Source organism: Ziziphus jujuba, chromosome 4, assembly GCF_031755915.1.
Source record: "Ziziphus jujuba cultivar Dongzao chromosome 4, ASM3175591v1".
NCBI lineage: Eukaryota > Viridiplantae > Streptophyta > Magnoliopsida > Rosales > Rhamnaceae > Ziziphus > Ziziphus jujuba.
In genome coordinates this window covers 30,902,150-30,919,604 of record NC_083382.1, presented here as the reverse complement: position 1 = coordinate 30,919,604, position 17,455 = coordinate 30,902,150, and the positions used below count along the sequence as shown (strand labels likewise).

At 37.5% G+C, this 17,455-nt stretch overlaps 1 protein-coding gene and 1 pseudogene across 4 annotated transcripts; one reads left to right on the top strand and one right to left on the bottom strand.

The window, feature by feature from the left end:
* Positions 1–195: 195 nt before the first annotated feature.
* LOC107415382 (uncharacterized) lies at positions 196–3,685 on the top strand. 4 transcript variants are annotated; one of them, XR_007240428.2, is made up of 3 exons: positions 196–1,507; positions 2,043–2,126; positions 2,260–2,477. XR_007240428.2 is itself a non-coding variant. In XM_048472204.2 (2 exons), the coding sequence occupies exon 1, from the start codon at positions 499–501 to the stop codon at positions 1,504–1,506; it is 1,008 nt and encodes a 335-aa protein (XP_048328161.1). In that variant the 5' UTR covers positions 196–498; the 3' UTR covers position 1,507; positions 2,500–3,685. The 4 variants fall into 4 exon arrangements, 3 of the variants coding, with proteins under 3 accessions (XP_048328161.1, XP_048328160.1, XP_048328159.1); XM_048472204.2 differs by lacking the exons at positions 2,043–2,126; positions 2,260–2,477 and adding an exon at positions 2,500–3,685; XM_048472203.2 differs by lacking the exon at positions 2,043–2,126.
* A 44-nt stretch (positions 3,686–3,729) lies between these two features.
* LOC125421856 (metalloendoproteinase 3-MMP-like) lies at positions 3,730–15,434 on the bottom strand (annotated as a pseudogene).
* Positions 15,435–17,455: the final 2,021 nt, after the last annotated feature.

The following is a 17,455-nucleotide window of genomic DNA, read 5'->3' as shown; positions in this document are numbered from 1 at the left end:
AAGCCGAAGACAAAATGAAAAATAAAAGGGCCCAACATCTACTATCAATCACATCGTTGTTTTGCTTTCAACCCACAGTGCATTTGGGTTTTGGGGGTAGGTGACAAAGTAGTTGGAACTTGGATAGGGCTTTGGGGTCCGAAAAGTTGTATTGTATTTGCTAAATTACAATACGGTAGCGTCCATTTCGCAGAACCAGCAGATAAAGAGAGGACAAGGCGGAAAGATCCACATTCCTCAAACTCTTCAACTTATAAAAATTGGAAACAAAACAAACAAAAGGCGGTCCCTGACCTCGTAAACATTTCCTAAACATGTTTGACAAGGAGGAGGAGAAGAAGAAGCTGACCAACATCCCACACAACCAAACCCATTCGGATCCTCCTCACCTCCATTTCTGATTTCTCCACCGCCGACCTCTGAATCTAAATCAAGATCTCTCTCTATCTCTCTCTCTCTCTCTCTCTCTGACTCTGTACCCTCACATATATTCAACGAATGGGGTTTTTCAATCTTGCCGTTGCAGGTGGTGGTTTCGTGCTCATCGGTGCGTTGGAAGCGTTCACTTCTTCAACCGGAAACGCAAATCCCAACCAAATTTCTGCTCCATCTTCGCCTCTTTCCTCGATTCAGACCCAAATTCCTTCTTCCACACCTCCTACTACTAATACCAAAGCAAAGCCATCTTCTTTGTTGGCTTTGTCTTTCCTTTCAATTTTTGTTCTTTCTCTCTTGTTCATCTTAAATTCTCTAATTTCTTTCATGGACGCGGTTAACGCAAGCGACCCGGTTGGTTCGGCTCTCCAATTGCAAGTCTTTGCAATCGCCTCTCTGTTCTTGATGTACGCCTTTATGGGATTCCTGGTGAATTTCACTAACAGATTCTCTCTGCCTTCGTCAATCATCGGTTTGATCGGTCTTTTCGCTTTCGTCGAAGAGTTCTTGCTCTATTACCTTCAGAAGAAAGACCCAGATGGAGTTGAGAATCGGTATTTCGATCTTTTGCTCGTGCCCATCTCCATCTGTCTGTTCTCCACGGTTCTTGAATTGAAATCGCCCAAATCGAGTGTTCCAAAACTCGCTCGTGGGGTCGGATTGATTCTCCACGGAATGTGGTTTGTGCAAATGGGTTTCTCTTTTTACACCGATTTGATGGCCCAAGGATGCTCTCTGCACCAAAAGAGCAAAGGGAATTACACGGTGAAGTGTAAAGGACACCCTGAATATCACAGGGCAAGAGCCATCGCTACGCTTCAGTTTAATTGCCATCTTGCTCTTCTGGTGGTTTTGACTGTGGGTATATACTCGATCATTGCTCGGAGGAGTGGAATTCAGAATGATTTTAGGACTTATAAACCGCTAGCTGAGTTGCAGCAGTTGGAGAATGAGAACCAGTTCACTCTGGATTCTGATGATGATGTAATTGAAGAGGTTAAAGAAGAGGACAATGTTAGGAAGGCAGGTGTAGTGGAACTGGCTGTGAATGGTAATGGATCTATTCGGTGAGGTACATCTACCCAATTTTTGATATATGATGAAATTTAGGAACGTTTCTATTTTTCTTACAGCTAATCATTGTTTTTTCCTTTTTTTTTTTTACCGTTGACTTTGTAGAAATGAATCAGATTGCTCTGGTTGTTTACAGATTTGATTATAATTCTAGATAGATTGGATTAAAGTTCTGTATGATACATTGTATTTTGTTTCCAAATATGGTATGAATAGTGATATGATATCTGTTTAAGGAGTTGGGGAAAATTTTTTTTATTATTTTACATAGTTTAACAGAGTTCATATAGAAAAGTGTTTATCCGTCCCTTGGCTTTTCAATTCTTTGATTTTGAAGTAGGAAAAATGAATGGAAAGATAAATTTTGTGTTATGATGCTAATTTTTGCATATTAATAACTACCATCGATATGGTTTGTTTAGCTTAATATTGAGAATGGTCCTATTGTATTGGTTTGAAAATTGGCAACCGAAAGTGATTTGCTTTATTATTTGTGATTTCTTTTCCTGTGCACTCTGTTACTATTTTGAAAGGTTGAGAATTCCAAAAGAGTGAAGGTAAGCATGATGACATGTTCTCGTCTTCAAGTTCTAGTTGAAAGAGTACCATATCAGTGAGTGAGTTTTCAAGCTTTCCAGTAATACATTTGGTTCACATACAATATAATTCATAGTTCTCACTTTCTCAGAAAAACGAGATTATATTTTGATGAGTTTTAAAATTTCAATAATGTTCTATTATCGAACTCAGAAACAGCAGTCACAGATTGGAAACCTAAGGAGGTTGGTTTATTAGCTTTTGCATGTTGTGATGTCCGGTAAAGGAAAGTGATAATGTAATGTAAGGAAGGTTGGTTTATGTTCAATTCTCGCAGTGTGGAAAGAAAAGCAGGCAAGAATTTGTAAATTTTTCCATTACATTGGACATGCAACAATGATAATTATTGGGTTTTGATTTTTTATTAGCCATTCATTTTGGTTGGATTTGCAGGTGGATGGTGATGTTTTTCTATTGCTGTGCTTGATGCATAAATATTTATAATTATATGTAGATTGGTTCCTCTCATTGTTAAGTTAATTAGTGTAGCTAGGATTTTTTGCCCGTATCCTTGTAATTTGCAACCTAGGCTTGTTTATACATTCCTTGGAATGAGTGATAACTTACATGTATGATGAAAAAGAAAGACAAATTAAAGTTACTTTTAGATGGATTTGACATAAATCTTTCACTCTCTATTCTGGTTGTCGATAGTATTCCAACTCATGACGTTTTTACCAAATGCAAAAAACTAGATGAACAAGCATTAGTAAGTTGTTTTGCTTCATATATACTATAGATAATAAATACACAATAGATTTCATTTTTCTGCTATATTGTGTGTTTATATGGCGGAATATATTCTTTTTGGTAAAGTATCAACGCTAAGAATTAACCGGTCAACTAATCACTTAGAACTCTGTCAGTTGATTTAATATCACCCCTGAAGTTTTAATCAAGTTTCAATTTCCTCTAAACGTTTCAATTTCTAGCAGTATGGCCCCTATACTAATCTAGATGTACAAAATATTCCCTATGTTACAATTTTCAATCCAAAAAAACAAAAAGTATATAAAGAATAAAAACTTTCCCAGCAATTTAAACTCTCTTTCCCACAGCCAAGCAAACACAACCTCTTTCCCAATGTAACCTGCCATTAATACAGAAATTTCTTGCGCTTGATGGAATCCACTTTAACCTGTCATGGGTGATGATACGTTATTTTCCCATTAGCTCACAGTAGTGAATAGAGGTCAAAGAGAAATTAGCGCTTTTTTATTTTTTATTTTATTTTTATGTTTTCCCCCCTTTTCTTTTGGCTCAAAGTAAGGAGTATTAAATGAAGATAAGAGGCTATTCTTCATGCCTTTCTCATGGCTGATCAGGACATAAGGAATGTTGATCAGAATATGGCTTGTAGGGAGACCGCATGTATGTACAAGAATGAAGACACACAGAATTGAATTCAAGAAACATGGTTTTTTTCACTCAAAAACACGCAACTAGTTCAAATAGCTGGCCACGTTGATTCTAAGTACCAACATTTGGTGCTCAATATATTGCTTGCTAAAAAGTAAGTAGGGTAAGGAAAATTACATTGTAACTGATTGGAAATTAATATAGTTTTCATTCTAAACCATCCACTTCTCTATGGTTAGTGTCAAATTAATTCCTTGATAAATCTTAAACGTTGTATAAAGCTTTAATTCCTTGAATATCATCCCCATGCTAACCTTTTGTCACTCCACTGCCAATTCTGGTAAACATGATAGCTCCCTCCACAGAGCTATGCCCAAGGCCAAGAAGGAGCCTAATTTCATGTAGAGCCATAGTTTCAAGGTCAAACGCTTTTGGTGTCAAGACCATTCAAAATTCTTTTCCAGAACCCTAGACAAATCCTGATCCTAGAGAGATCCTATCGAATCGTCCTATGAAAAATCTAGCAGTATCTCCCCTACGGGTAAAACATGCCCAAAATTTCTCTGCACGAAAATGCACTCCTATATACTATCACCTTATCCCTCCCACCTTACTACAAATAAATTTTACAAATGGCAGCACTTCGATAACAAATTAGATATAAAATATATATACAACGGAAATAATTTACTAAGTAAGCAACCAAAATATACCGTCATAGATTCATGACCACCCACACCACCTACTTAGTGCTGCAAATCTCAAATACATTTTACATCGTTTTAAAAATATACCAGTGTGTAATATAGAAAGAAAGATAAATTAACCGCTATATCAACAATAATAATAATAATACCAACCATTTAATGCTAATAATGATATTAATATAACTCGTCCGAAGCTATCAACAGTCATCCCACATACCCAAAGGCTATCATATAACTACACCTGTCTAAGGGCTGTCATACTCGCCTAATGGCTATCACTTGCCCAAGGACTATCACACTTGCCCGATGGCCATATTTCTCACCCGTCGGTTGTGATACTTGTTCAACGCTACAGTATGAAAATCACGATAATAATAATAAAATAAAAATAAATAATGACAATAATAAAAATAATAATAATAATAATCATGATGATGATGATGATGATATTAGTAATAATGAAAATAATTGTAAACATAATTCTTGTAAATAATAATTGTACTATTAATAACGAGAATAATATTAATAATAGTAATGACAATAAAAGCAATTAAGTATAATGTTAGAAAATAAGATTATGAATAGATAGAATAGTACGAGGTCAAATAATATTTTAAATTCAAAATATATTATGAAATATGTACTCGTATCAGGAGTACAAACGATACCCTCCAACATGCTGTGCAATCTCTGCTTCCAGCTATCGTCAGCATCCTGCTACCAATACAGTCCGGGATGGTTGCCTGGATTGGCCGTCCAATCCCCTGGACTCGTAGGCAACATAGTGACGAGGTTAGCTCTTCATGGACCACATCGGATCGCTATCCCCGTACGGTGTGATACATACAAATATAACATATATATATATATATATATACCGAGGTTAGCTCTTCAGGTACCACATCGGATCGCTATCCCCGTACGGTGTGATACATACAAATATAACATATATATATATATACAAAAGATGCTTGATGCACATATTATATACTAGTGGTGTCCTACGGTGCCCAGCATCCCAAAGCACCGTCTGAAGGGGAGATTAAAGAAAAAAATTGGCATACGGTCGCATGGCATCCCACCGCACCGCTGCTTAAACCGTCATCTCGGCCATGGAGGGGGGCGGCTATGGCCAATATCAAACTTGCATGTGTAACATCCCACATCGGTTGGAGAGGGGCACGAAGCGGTCTTTATAAGGCTGTGGATACCTCTCCCTTCAAGAAGCGTTTCAGCTTCCGCTGCGAAAGTAAAACCGTGAGGGGGGCTACGGCCTGGAATACCCTAAAGCAGACAATATCTTGATTGGGCATGGGAGGTCCGGGCCAGTGGCACTGGCAGGTTAAGAGGTAGGACCTCTAACCATTAGGACGCGTTTTGTGAGCAAAACCTTGAGGCCAGGGGGGAGAAAGGGTGTGAACCCTGGGCCAAAAAGGACAATATCCTGATGCGGGTGGTCTGGGCTGTTACACATGCCTTCGTTCCGATGGCAACTCACAGGAGACATTACAACCTGTGCGCTAATCACATCCACATCCACATGCGCGCTAATCACATCTACAACTATAGAACACCGGTACGTGTATGGTGCATCTAAAAACTATAAATTTTTTTTATAGTATTATTAAAATAATAAGTTTCGATAAAATAAGATAAAATCAGATTTATGAATAGTTAATTAATTAAATAATTAATTAATACATAAATATATTTTTTGGAAATACTAAATTTTAAATAATTTTTGTTTTTCAATTCCGTAAAATCAATTTTCACCAAAACAATATAAAAATTCTTAAATAATTTAAATTACATAATATATTTTTGTTATCACGGTAATTTAATACAATTAATTCCTCAACTTTCATATCAATTCACAACAAATATCATTTAATCCATATATAATTTCACAACTTCACATATAAATAAGTATACAAAAATATATTCTAACAGATACTATAATCTCACAATAAAATTAACAATAATTTAATAGCACCTTCAAAATTAACAGCTTCCCAATTTCAGAAATATTAATTAAATCCATATTTATGCAATTCAACACAATTTAACATCTTCAATATAAATAACAATTATTTAAATATGAAACAGTACATCTTTCGGAACTACCATATTAAAATAATAATATTTAATCTAATAATGGCATCTTTCAAAATAGTCAATCATAATTCATAAATAAGGTACCTATAGGAAGCTAAAGAGACGAGAAATATGTTACCGACTTCCATTGGGCTCAAATTGATTGGTGGTTACCGAAAAATGGACAGAAAGATTCGGTCAAAGTTCAACTTCTCATATCTCTCAAACAACAATGAATTGAGCTGAATGGATCTCAAAATTGAGTTCGGAGGATTCGAAAATAGTAGAAAGGAGTATCAATTTGGCCCGGTGGTGGCTGGAAAACCAACTTGCCGTCACTGACGATGGACGCACGATCCCGGTGCGTTCGGTGACGTTTGACCTTGTCCTTTCAGTTACCAGCCGCGTTTTCCACCGACTTCCTACCTGTTCGGCGCGTGTGGCCGTCCGGTGGTCGGAAGAGATGCAGCAAGGAGAGACCGACTGTCAGGACCCGTCCAGAATTCCTCCCCGGAACCCTAGATAAGCCCTGATCTCAGGGAAATACCACCGAACCTTCCAACGGAAAATTCGGTAGCACCTCCCCTCAGGGTAGGACTAACCAAAAATTACCTGCACTGAAAACACACTTCTATAAACATCCCCTTATTCCTCCTACAATACTAAAAATTGATTCCACAAATTTCAGCACTTCAAATAATAACAGCAGCAACCCAGTGCATAAATAATAACTACATGCCCAATACAGTATACAGAGCATTATACAGATAAATGTGAAATTTATACAATGACAGATAAGAAGTAATACAGGATGGAGAGGAAAAAGGGAAGAAATACTTCTTGGACTTTCGGCAACGAACTGAGACGTTTTGCTCGCCCCGGACAATCAACGTCTCCCAACCTGGACCTAGGGGAACGGAATTTAAAAACGTGAGAAGCTAATCATTTCAGTGAGTGACCCTATCTACTGTACACCTTTAATATTAATAATATACCAAATAAAGGGATTTAATTAATCAATACCGAACAATTAAATAAATAAATAAATAAACAATTGAGGTCACAATTTCTCTCAAAACCCTCACTATTCACTCCGTTGGAAATGTTTCCCTTTTAAAACATTTTCACAAAACCCGATATTTGTACTTCCCGAAAACCAAGGGACCAAATAATTTAATAAACAACAAATAAATAAATAAATACCCCAAATATAAATAAACTACAATAAATTATAATAAATAATTTTGTACTCTTTGGGGTTTGAAATTTCTATTCGAAAAATTTGTACTTGATGCACCACACCATATACCAGTGATGCCCTCCAATACCCAGCGTCCTGAGCACCGACTGGCGGGGAGATTAAAGAGAGAAACTTGCAAACGGCACTTCGGCGTCTCGATAGTACCGCTGCTGAAACCATCATCCCGGCCAAGGAGGGGGGCGGCTGTGTGCACTATATAAGACTTGCCTGCCCACGGTCCAATGGCAACTCATGGGAGAAATAATAATACTTGCGCGCTGAATCACATATACATATACCAGAACACCAATACTGTGTGAATGCGTCTAAAATAATTATTAAACCAACCGTACCATTTTCCAAAATTACCGTGGGAAATATACCACATTTTCACACATACCATTCCACATATTTTCATTCAACAAACCGGTACGAAAATATCGATAACGGATAAAAATAATTTTCCTCTCAACATGCGGTTCAACAAATAATATACCATGGGCATAATTATGAAAATTAAACCACCAATTTGAACAAATAATTTTCTTAAAATATTCAAACCAATTATGCCCAAAAATAATATAAAATTTAAACACAACGAATTACTGAAAATACTTGCTCATGTGTAATAAATACCATTTAATCACAATAATAAAAATCGGGGATTTCTTAATAACCCAAAATTCCATTTAGCACCAATGGGTAAATATATATAAAATAATATTTTTTTCGATTATATTTAAAGTACACCACATGAGCATAACTGCAGATATCAAATTAACACGACATAAATATAATTAATTACCCCAAAAATATTTTCAAAGGTGGGTCACTCACCTGGAGCACGCAATTAATCCAAGATTCACCATGGGATCAATTCCATGACTCATCCGTACTCCTAGAACAAAATTCACACACAGTCAAATAAATTAATATTTTATTCGGATAAATAATACCCGGTACCCGGGGGGTCAAACACAAACGTTATCCAAAATAGTCGAATAATATACCGAATCAAAGCTTGAGCGACGAGGATTACAAATCCGGTCTCCATCGACCCCAATTCCACCGGAGGTGGCCAGAATTTGGCTGGAAAGCTTCGGCCGGATTTAAACTTGAGGGATCTCTCAAACGGTGGGGATTTTGGGCAATCTAACCCCGGAAATGGACTCAGAGGGGTCGAAAATGGTGGAATAGAGGTATGGATCGGGCTGGGTTGGTCGGAAACGGCGAGAATCGCCGGAAAAACTTAACCGGCCGCCGCCGACTTCACCGGCCCGATCTGGGCTCGTCCGGCTGCGACTGGCCGGGAAAATTGGAGGCTGAGGTCGCGGGGAGCTGGGCTTCACCGGTGGCCGGTGCGTGTGGCAGTCCGGGGACTGAAATCCGGCCAAAAGGCCGGTCAAAGAGAGCGGGGGAGAGAGTCAAAGGAGAGAGAGAGAGAGTCCTTGCTGTGTGTTTTTTTTTTTTTTTTTTTTTTGTCTTTGTCGGGCTCGAGGAAGAAGAAGGGAAGAAAAGGAAAAGAAAAGAGAAGAAGGTGTTTTCCCACGTGGGGAAAAGAAAAGGAAAAGAAAAAGATAAAGAAAAGAAAATAAAAAAAAAGAAAATAAAATAAAATAAAATAAAAATAATTAAATAATATTATTACACAAAATAATAATAAAATAATATGATATTATACATGGTTGACATGTGGCACCTCATTATGGTGACACATGGTCACACTTATTTAGTCACACGTGGCGCATCGTTACGTGTTTAAAAATAATATTAAAATAACACAGTATCTAAAAAACTCTACAGATCCATAACTTTCAAACCACATGTCCAAATCGGACGTGCCGCTAGTCTACGGACTCGTATCAACGAGCACTTCACAACCATGCATGAGTCAACACTCAACTTTGCATGAATAAAAAGTCAACTCGGGCACCCCTTGGACAGTTTGGACTTCAACTTGTTTTGCTCATAACTTTCAAACCGTAGCTCCGTTTTCAACGTACTACTAGTCTACGAACTCGTGCCAATGTGTACTTCGTAACGGTACCTCAGTCAACCTAGAATTCCAATCGAGTCAAAAAGTCAACTTTTGACTCCTTTGGTCAAAGTCAAAGTCAACGGTCAATAGTCAACCTCGGTCAACGTGCAAAATTTTCGACATGGTTCGGGACGGGGTGTTACACTGACGGGAGGAAGAAGAAAAAGAAGAATAAGAAAAGAAGAAGAAGAAAAGGGGACCTCGTGGGAAGGTATTTTCCCATGTGAGGAAAGAAAGAAAATATATCGAAAAAGAAAAAGAAAATTAAAAAAATATAAATATAAAATAATATTATAATAGTATAATATATAAAATAATAACAAAAATAAGGTAATATATCATTTACTTGTGTCTAACATGTGGCATTTTCTCATCGTGACACACGGCACCATTTGTAACACCCCAACCCAAACCACATCGGAATTCGTGCACGTTGACCGAGGTTGACCGTTGACCGAGTGGGTCAAAAATTGATTTTTTGTTCCAGTTGAAATTTCTAGTTGACCAGGGTATCGTGGCGAAGTGCATGATGCCCCGAGTTCGTAGACTAGTAGCACGTTGAAAACGGAGCTACGGTTTGAAAGTTATGGGCAAAATAAGTCGAGGTGCAAACTGTCCAAAAGGTGTCGGGAGTTGACTTTTTGTTGTTGTGTAATTTTGTTTTGACTTTTGTATGGTTGTAAAGTACTCGTCAATACGAGTTCATAGACTAGCAGCACGCTTAAATTGGACATCTGGTTAAAAAGTTATGGATGTTTGAAGTTCGCCGGATACCCTAATAGTTTGTTATATCTGGCTTAAGTGCTCAGTAACTCCACGTGTCGTCACTTGATTGGTCCACGTGGATGAACAGTGTCACCCACGGTGGCTTTTATTTGGCAAAAACGCTGGGGAGGAGAGAGAAAGAGAGAGAGAGAGAGAGAAACGACCGGCCGTCGGAAATCGTTCAATTTTTCGGTCGACCCTTGCTACACGCGCCGGCCAGACGGGAGCGCCTTCCCATTTCCAGCCGAACCCTGAAATTTCACGACTGTCGGTCGCCGGACGCGCCCAGACCGAGCCGGCGAAGCTCGGCGGTGATTTTTCCCCTCCACCGCCGGCCACTGCCGTTGACCCGTTTCCGGCCACTTTTAAGCCACACGCGCCTGACTGGTCCCTCACCTGTGGCAATTCCGGCCTACCCACCAAATTTCACGGCCACCGGACCTCCGACGAGCCGGGATCGGAGCATTTTCTGGCGAGGCACCGAAAATCCTCAAAACCCGATCTCTCCACCGTCCAGCCTCCGTTTGCCTCATCGTGGGTCCCGTTGGAATCCTCTCCCCTCGATCTACAAAACCACCAAAAATCTCAGCCAACGGCCATCGCACGCTCCGCCGCCGGCGACGGTTGCCGGTGACCGCGGCGGCTCGCCGGAAGTCACTGTTCCGGCGAGTACCCAATTGCACCGCTGGTCCCTGTCTACTGATTCCGACCTCCTGAATCCAAATCCGGCGTCCTTTTCCTCCAATTCACGAGGATTTGGGAGAATTGAGGAATCGAATCCTGAAAGCTTTCTGGCGAGATTCCGGCCACCTTGGGTTCGATCTCCGGAAAGTAAGACCGAATCCGTGATTCTCATCACTCAAGCTTCGATTCGGTATATCACTCGTAATTTTTAGTTGTCGTTTGTGTTCGCTCCACGGGTACCCATTTGGGAGTTAACCGATTAAAATATTAATATATTTGGTTGGTGTATTGTGGATGTTTTAGGTGCGCGTGCGAGTAGTGGAGTTGATCCTGCGGAGGATCTTAGCTGATATACGCGCTTAAGGTGAGTGACCCACCTTTAAAAATATTTTGGGGCAATTAATTATGTTTAATTGGTGTTTAATTGATATTTGAATTATGCTTATGTGGTGCAATTTAATTATGATTTTATTGTGATTTAATTTTAATTATTATGCATGAGCAATGTATTTTCAGTAATAAATTGTATGTGGTTTTAATATTATTTTTGGGCATAATTGGTTTAAATATTTTATGAAAATATTTATTTAAATTGGTGGTTTAATTTTTATAATTATGCCCACGGTATTTTATTTGTTGAATCTCGTGTTACGAGAAAAATTATTTTTATTGGTTATCGATGTTTTCGTACCGGGTTGTTAAATGAAAAAATGTGGGATGGTAAATGTGAAAATTGGTATATTTCCCACGGTAATTTTGGAAAGAACGGTACGGTTATAATTGATTTAATAATTATTTTAGACGTATTCATATAGTATTGGTGTTCTGGTGTATGTATATGTGGTTTAGCGCGCAAGTAGTATGTCTCCCGTGAGTTGCCATTGGACCGTGGGCAGGCAAGTTTGATATTGGCCACAGCCACCCCCCTCCTTGGCCGGGATGACGGTTTTAGCAGCGGTACTGTCGGGACGCCGAAGTGCCGTTTGCAAGTTTCTCTCTTTAATCTCCCCGCCAGTCGGTGCTCAGGACGCTAGGTATCGGAGGGCATCACCGGTATATGGTGTGGTGCGTCAAATGTAAATTTTCAGACAAAATTTCAAACCCCAAAGTGTTCAAAAATTATTTATTATATGTATCTACACTTTAATTACATTTGGGGTATTTATTTATTTATTGTTTATTAAATTGTTTGATCCCTTGGTTTTCGGGAAATACGAATATCGGGTTTTGTGAAAAATGTTTTAAAAAGGAAACATTTCCAACGAAGTGATTAGTGAGAGTTTTGAGAGAAATTATTGTTTTCAACTGTTATTATTTATTTACCTGTTTAATTGCTGGTATTAATTAAATTCCCTTATTTATTATATTATTATTATTAATATTAAAAGTGTTCAGTAGCTAGGGTCGCTCACTGAGATGATTAGCATCTCACGTTTTTAAATTCCATTCCCTTAGGTGCAAGGGGTGGTAGACGTTCTTCCGGGGCGAACCAGTTCTCCGCCGCTATCGTGTTTTGAGAAGTACTTTTGTACTCGTTCATTTCAGTTGTATTATTTCTTTCATCTTTGTTGTATTTTCTATTGAATAGCACTTCATGAAGCTCTGTATACTATTCTGGACACTTATGTTTTATTTATGCACTGGGTTGCTGTTATTGTTGTGAAGTGTTGTAAATGTGTGGTATCAATTTGTAGTTTTGTGGGAGGAATAAGGGGATGAATATAGAAGTATGTTTTCAGTGCAGGTAATTTTTGGTAAGTCCTACCCTTAGGGGAGGTGCTACCGGATTTTCCGTTGGAAGGTTCGGTGATATTTCCCTGGGATCAGGGCTTGTTTAGGGTTCCGGGGAGGAATTCTTGACGGGTCCTGACACCATTAACTAAGTTACACGTGGTATATACTATTCACATGTTTAAAAATAATATTAAAATAATACGATATTTGAAAAACTTTATAGGTCCATAACTTTAAAACCACATGTCCAAATTGGACGTGCCGCTAGTCTACAAACTCGTATCGACGAGCACTTTAGAACTATGTATGAGTCAAAACTCAATTTCACAAAAATAAAAAGTCAACTCCAGCATTTTCGGACAATTCGGACATCAACTTGTTTTGCTTATAACTTTCAAACCGTAGCTCCGTTTTCGATATGCTACTAGTTTACGGACTCGTGTCGATGCGTAATTCATAATGGTGCCTTGATCAACCTAGAATTCTTTCTGAGTCAAAAAGTCAAAGTTTGATCATTCTCGGTCAACGACGGTCAAACCCAGTCAACCTTGGTCAACATGAGAAAATTCCAGAGTACTTCGGGACGAGGTGGTACATTCGGCCTTACACCAACGGACCAGTTGTCCCCATCATAACGGAGTCTCCCATTGGTTGGAGCAAACGCATGAGCCAATGTCTCGCTGCAGCCATCGAAAGGATATCTATCTCTGTGATCATCCCTCCCGAAACAATGCTGAGATCGGCATTTCTATGGTTTTGAACCCCTAGTGAAGGTGATGGAGGTCCATGTTTGGAAGGCATTCGCCACTGGGTTCATCATAGCTTAGGAAGGCGTGTTAGGGAGGAAACCATACAGGTAAGATGGTACTTGGAGGATGGCCACCTAGGGTTTCCGAGGAAGAAGCTATAGTGACCCATTGTATGCAATGAGCCATGGCAAATGATGGCGTCTTTTCCTTGCTGATCTCATTCTCGTGGTTCTATTAATGATATCGGCCACACTGTATCGTGGCATCATCATTTTGGACACCTTTTTGGCATCGAGAGTTCCAGTGGCCTGGATGTTGTGATTTAGCGGGTAAGTTTTGATTGCGGACTCTTAAAGACATCATCGAAATCGTCGTCGTCGGCATGGGAGTTTTTCTTGACATGTTGATAGCTTAAGTAGCCCAAGTTCTCGAGATACTTTTTGAGATCGTGGATGCCTTTGACCTTGTCTCCTTTGTGACATCCTTCAAGGTGTTTGAGAAAACCAAAGGGTGATGAAGTTGGCTAGAAGGAAAATGAGAAGTGTAGACGTGAAGAGAATAAAATCTTTGGACGCTAGCTAATTAAGTAAAAAGGAAGCATGCAAAGCGATTTATTAACTTGCAATTACTGGATGCAGGGGAGTACGTAGTTCGTTGGTTTGAGCTCTACTTATAGACTACTACTAATAATATATAAGGATATTCTATTTGGTGGATGCAAAGAAATTCGTGTTTTTGATCTTCCGTAGGCAATCAGCCTGTCATATTCAATGTATGCAGTTTGCCTTTTCCTACTCGAGAAGAGACAAATTTAATCCTTACTCGAACTATACGTTAATTTTGAACTAGATTCCATTTATAATCCAATATTTATTTCCAAGCAGATCATGATTAATAAACTCAATACTTTTAAGTCCAAAATCAGTATGATCAATCAGTTGCATAGCAGATATGTGAGTCCAATGCTGACAAGATAAAATAGATTTGTTTTATCTAAATTTATTTTAAAAATCTATTTTTATTTTAAATTTTTATTTTTTTTAAAAGTAAAAATAAAATTAACTCTTAAAAACAGCCAATTAAATTGTCAAAACTGAAATATTAATTAAACTCACTAATGATCATCAATAATAGTAACAAATAATATTTTCAAAGCTAAAGCTTCAGTGTGGATTCTAGTAGGTCAACTTGCCGTCTTGTTTGAGAGAAAAGAAGCCAGAATGACACAGCGACGTATGGATGCACACATCATCATAAGAGTCGATCCAGTGCGGTCCTAACACTCGTGTTTAAAACCGTGGGGTCAACTAGTCGTGAACCCTAAAATTAGACTTGTAGTGGTCATCCTTTGAATTAATCCTCTATATACCGGCTAGACTTGTGTGGTCATACTTTGAATTAATCCTCTATATCTCTGTATATGTATATAGTAAAATTAATACGGCTAGGACTGTTAAACTTGGAAAAATGTTATTTGTTTTCATGGAAAATGGAGTATAAATGAGATTTTTATGTAAGTAACAATTTAGCTATCTCTTATTAAGTTTTGAAATAATTATTAAGATAATAAAAAATCTATCCAAATATTTACTACAATGATACGGCAAAGTAACATGTTCCATTTATAATCATTAACCATTGACTTAAAACTAATATAAACAATCAAAATCAGCAATAATTCCTATCTAAAATCTCTTTTTGTAATTTATGAGAAAAAAGAAAAAGAAAAAGAAAAAGTAGATAGACATAATTTTTGGTTTTTATTCATAGGGAATGAAACTTCCCAAAAGGTGCCGAAACCTGCATGGTCGCTGGGCTTGGAATGTTCTTAGATTGATCGGACGACTTTGAATTAAAGAGTGGAAACGGACATGAACCTTCTGCGCTTCTTCCTTCTCTTTTGTGCGTGAAACACAAAACAGTAGGGACTTTCTCGAAGGTTCAGATTTGTGATGCATTATAGCAAAACATAATAATAATAAGGGACAATTAATTAACGTGCACAAAAAAGTTTTTTTTAATTATTTATTTTTTATAAATAAGACATATACAGTGGCTTTGCCCTCTGCCCTTTGCCCTGTTTATTCATAATAATACTGAAATTTAATTTTTTTCCACTTAGATAAAAAAAAAATAGTGCAGAAATTAATATGAAGAGTTTTTATTTATTTATTTATTTTTTGATAAAGCAAAAAATGAAGTTGATCGAATCGATTTGAATGGTCATCTATATCTATATATATATATATATATATATATATAAAGCATCATAATAAGTTCAATGTCCTGTCAAAATAAAAATATTCAATTTTTTTTTCTTTTTTTTTTTTTACATCTTTATGACATGTCATTTTACTTGTTTCATTTCATAAAATTTTAATACATCATTTAAAAATTTATGAAGGAAACCAATGTTAATTTCCATTAAATTCTGATTCCCACGAACCAAGCACATATCTCTTGGGCATTTATGTCTCAAAATAAGAATAAAACAAAACTTGGTGATGTTCCTCATTCAGTCTGTATATTTTATTATATTAAACCAAAAAGCATCATTCCCTTTCATGGATAAGAGTGTGATTGGTCCAATATATACAAAAAAAGAAGAAAAAAAGAAAAAAGAAAGAACATATCTACTTTTATTTGCTGGCTTAGTAACAATTTTTCCAGCCATAACCAAACGAAATGTAAATATAAATAAAAAAGAGAGAGAACGGAAGAAACTGACGGAAAAAAAGGGAATCAATTTTAAATAACATAGCATTGATTAATTGGTGAGACATTTAGGAACACCAACAGAGGATCGGCCAGCTCCACATTATCACTTTGAATTAAAGAATAAAGAGTGGAAACAGGCAGGAAACTCCTACGTTCCCCTTCCTTTTTTGTGCTTATAAGCACAAAAGTAGTATAGACGTTTATGAAGTTCATGTTTATGGTGTATAAAATAATAATAACGACAATCAATTAGGGGATAACTAAAGTAAGTGCAAAAATAATTTTTTTAAGACAAATTAATTTAATTACTCATATGATAATTTTGAAATAAATTTTTTTCCTAATAGATAAAAAAATTATGTCGAAATATGAAACTGTGGAATTGTACATAGTGTAAAAAACTCCTTAAAATTTATTATTATTTGTTAATTATCCTTTTCTTTTTGTTTTCACTTGGTAGAAGTGTTATTATTCTATTTAGAAAAGATAGGTATGGACATCTAATAACAGAGACAGAGAAGATCCGCACCCCTTAGGAGTTTAGCTATTAGATGAAGATCTGAATGGTGTGATAAAGTGTAGTGATTAGTTTTAGTTGCAGTTGTTGCAGTTACTGTGTTTCTTGTTGTGGTTCTCTGACCACTTTAGAGAAGAAATATGAGAAGAAAATAAAAGAATTCTATTAATCTCTTAAAAATAGAATACAAAAATAAAAACTTCTCTCATGGAGGATTCTCTCGTGGAACCTCTCTCTGCACTCTCCAATTCTCTCTGGAATTGCTCACTCTTCTCTCAAATTCTCTCTGGAACTTAAACAACTCTCTCTCTTGGAGTTTTCTCTCAATTCTGCTCACTTGGGAGGATTGAGATTGCTCTCTTGGCTTGGTTATCATGGAACGGTAAGGAGCCTATTTATAGGCTTACAAGGCCACAATTTTCAACATCTTAGCCCACAATTGTTGATCGGTGCAGCATGTCAACAATGGTGGCTGTCAACAATGGTGGCTGTGGTTGGTGCGGCTGTGGTTGGTGAGGTTGGTGTGGTTGGTGCGGCTGGACTTCACAATTCTCCCCCTCCAGCCGCATTTAAAACTGATGGTCATCTGCCATCTATTCCAGCTATGTCTCTGCATAGCTTCAGCTTCTCTTGAGCAACAACTTTTGTTAGCATATCTGCTGGATTCTCTTTTGTGTGGATCTTCATCAGTTTCAGCAACTGTTGATCTATTACTTCGCGTATCCAATGATAGCGAATGTCAAT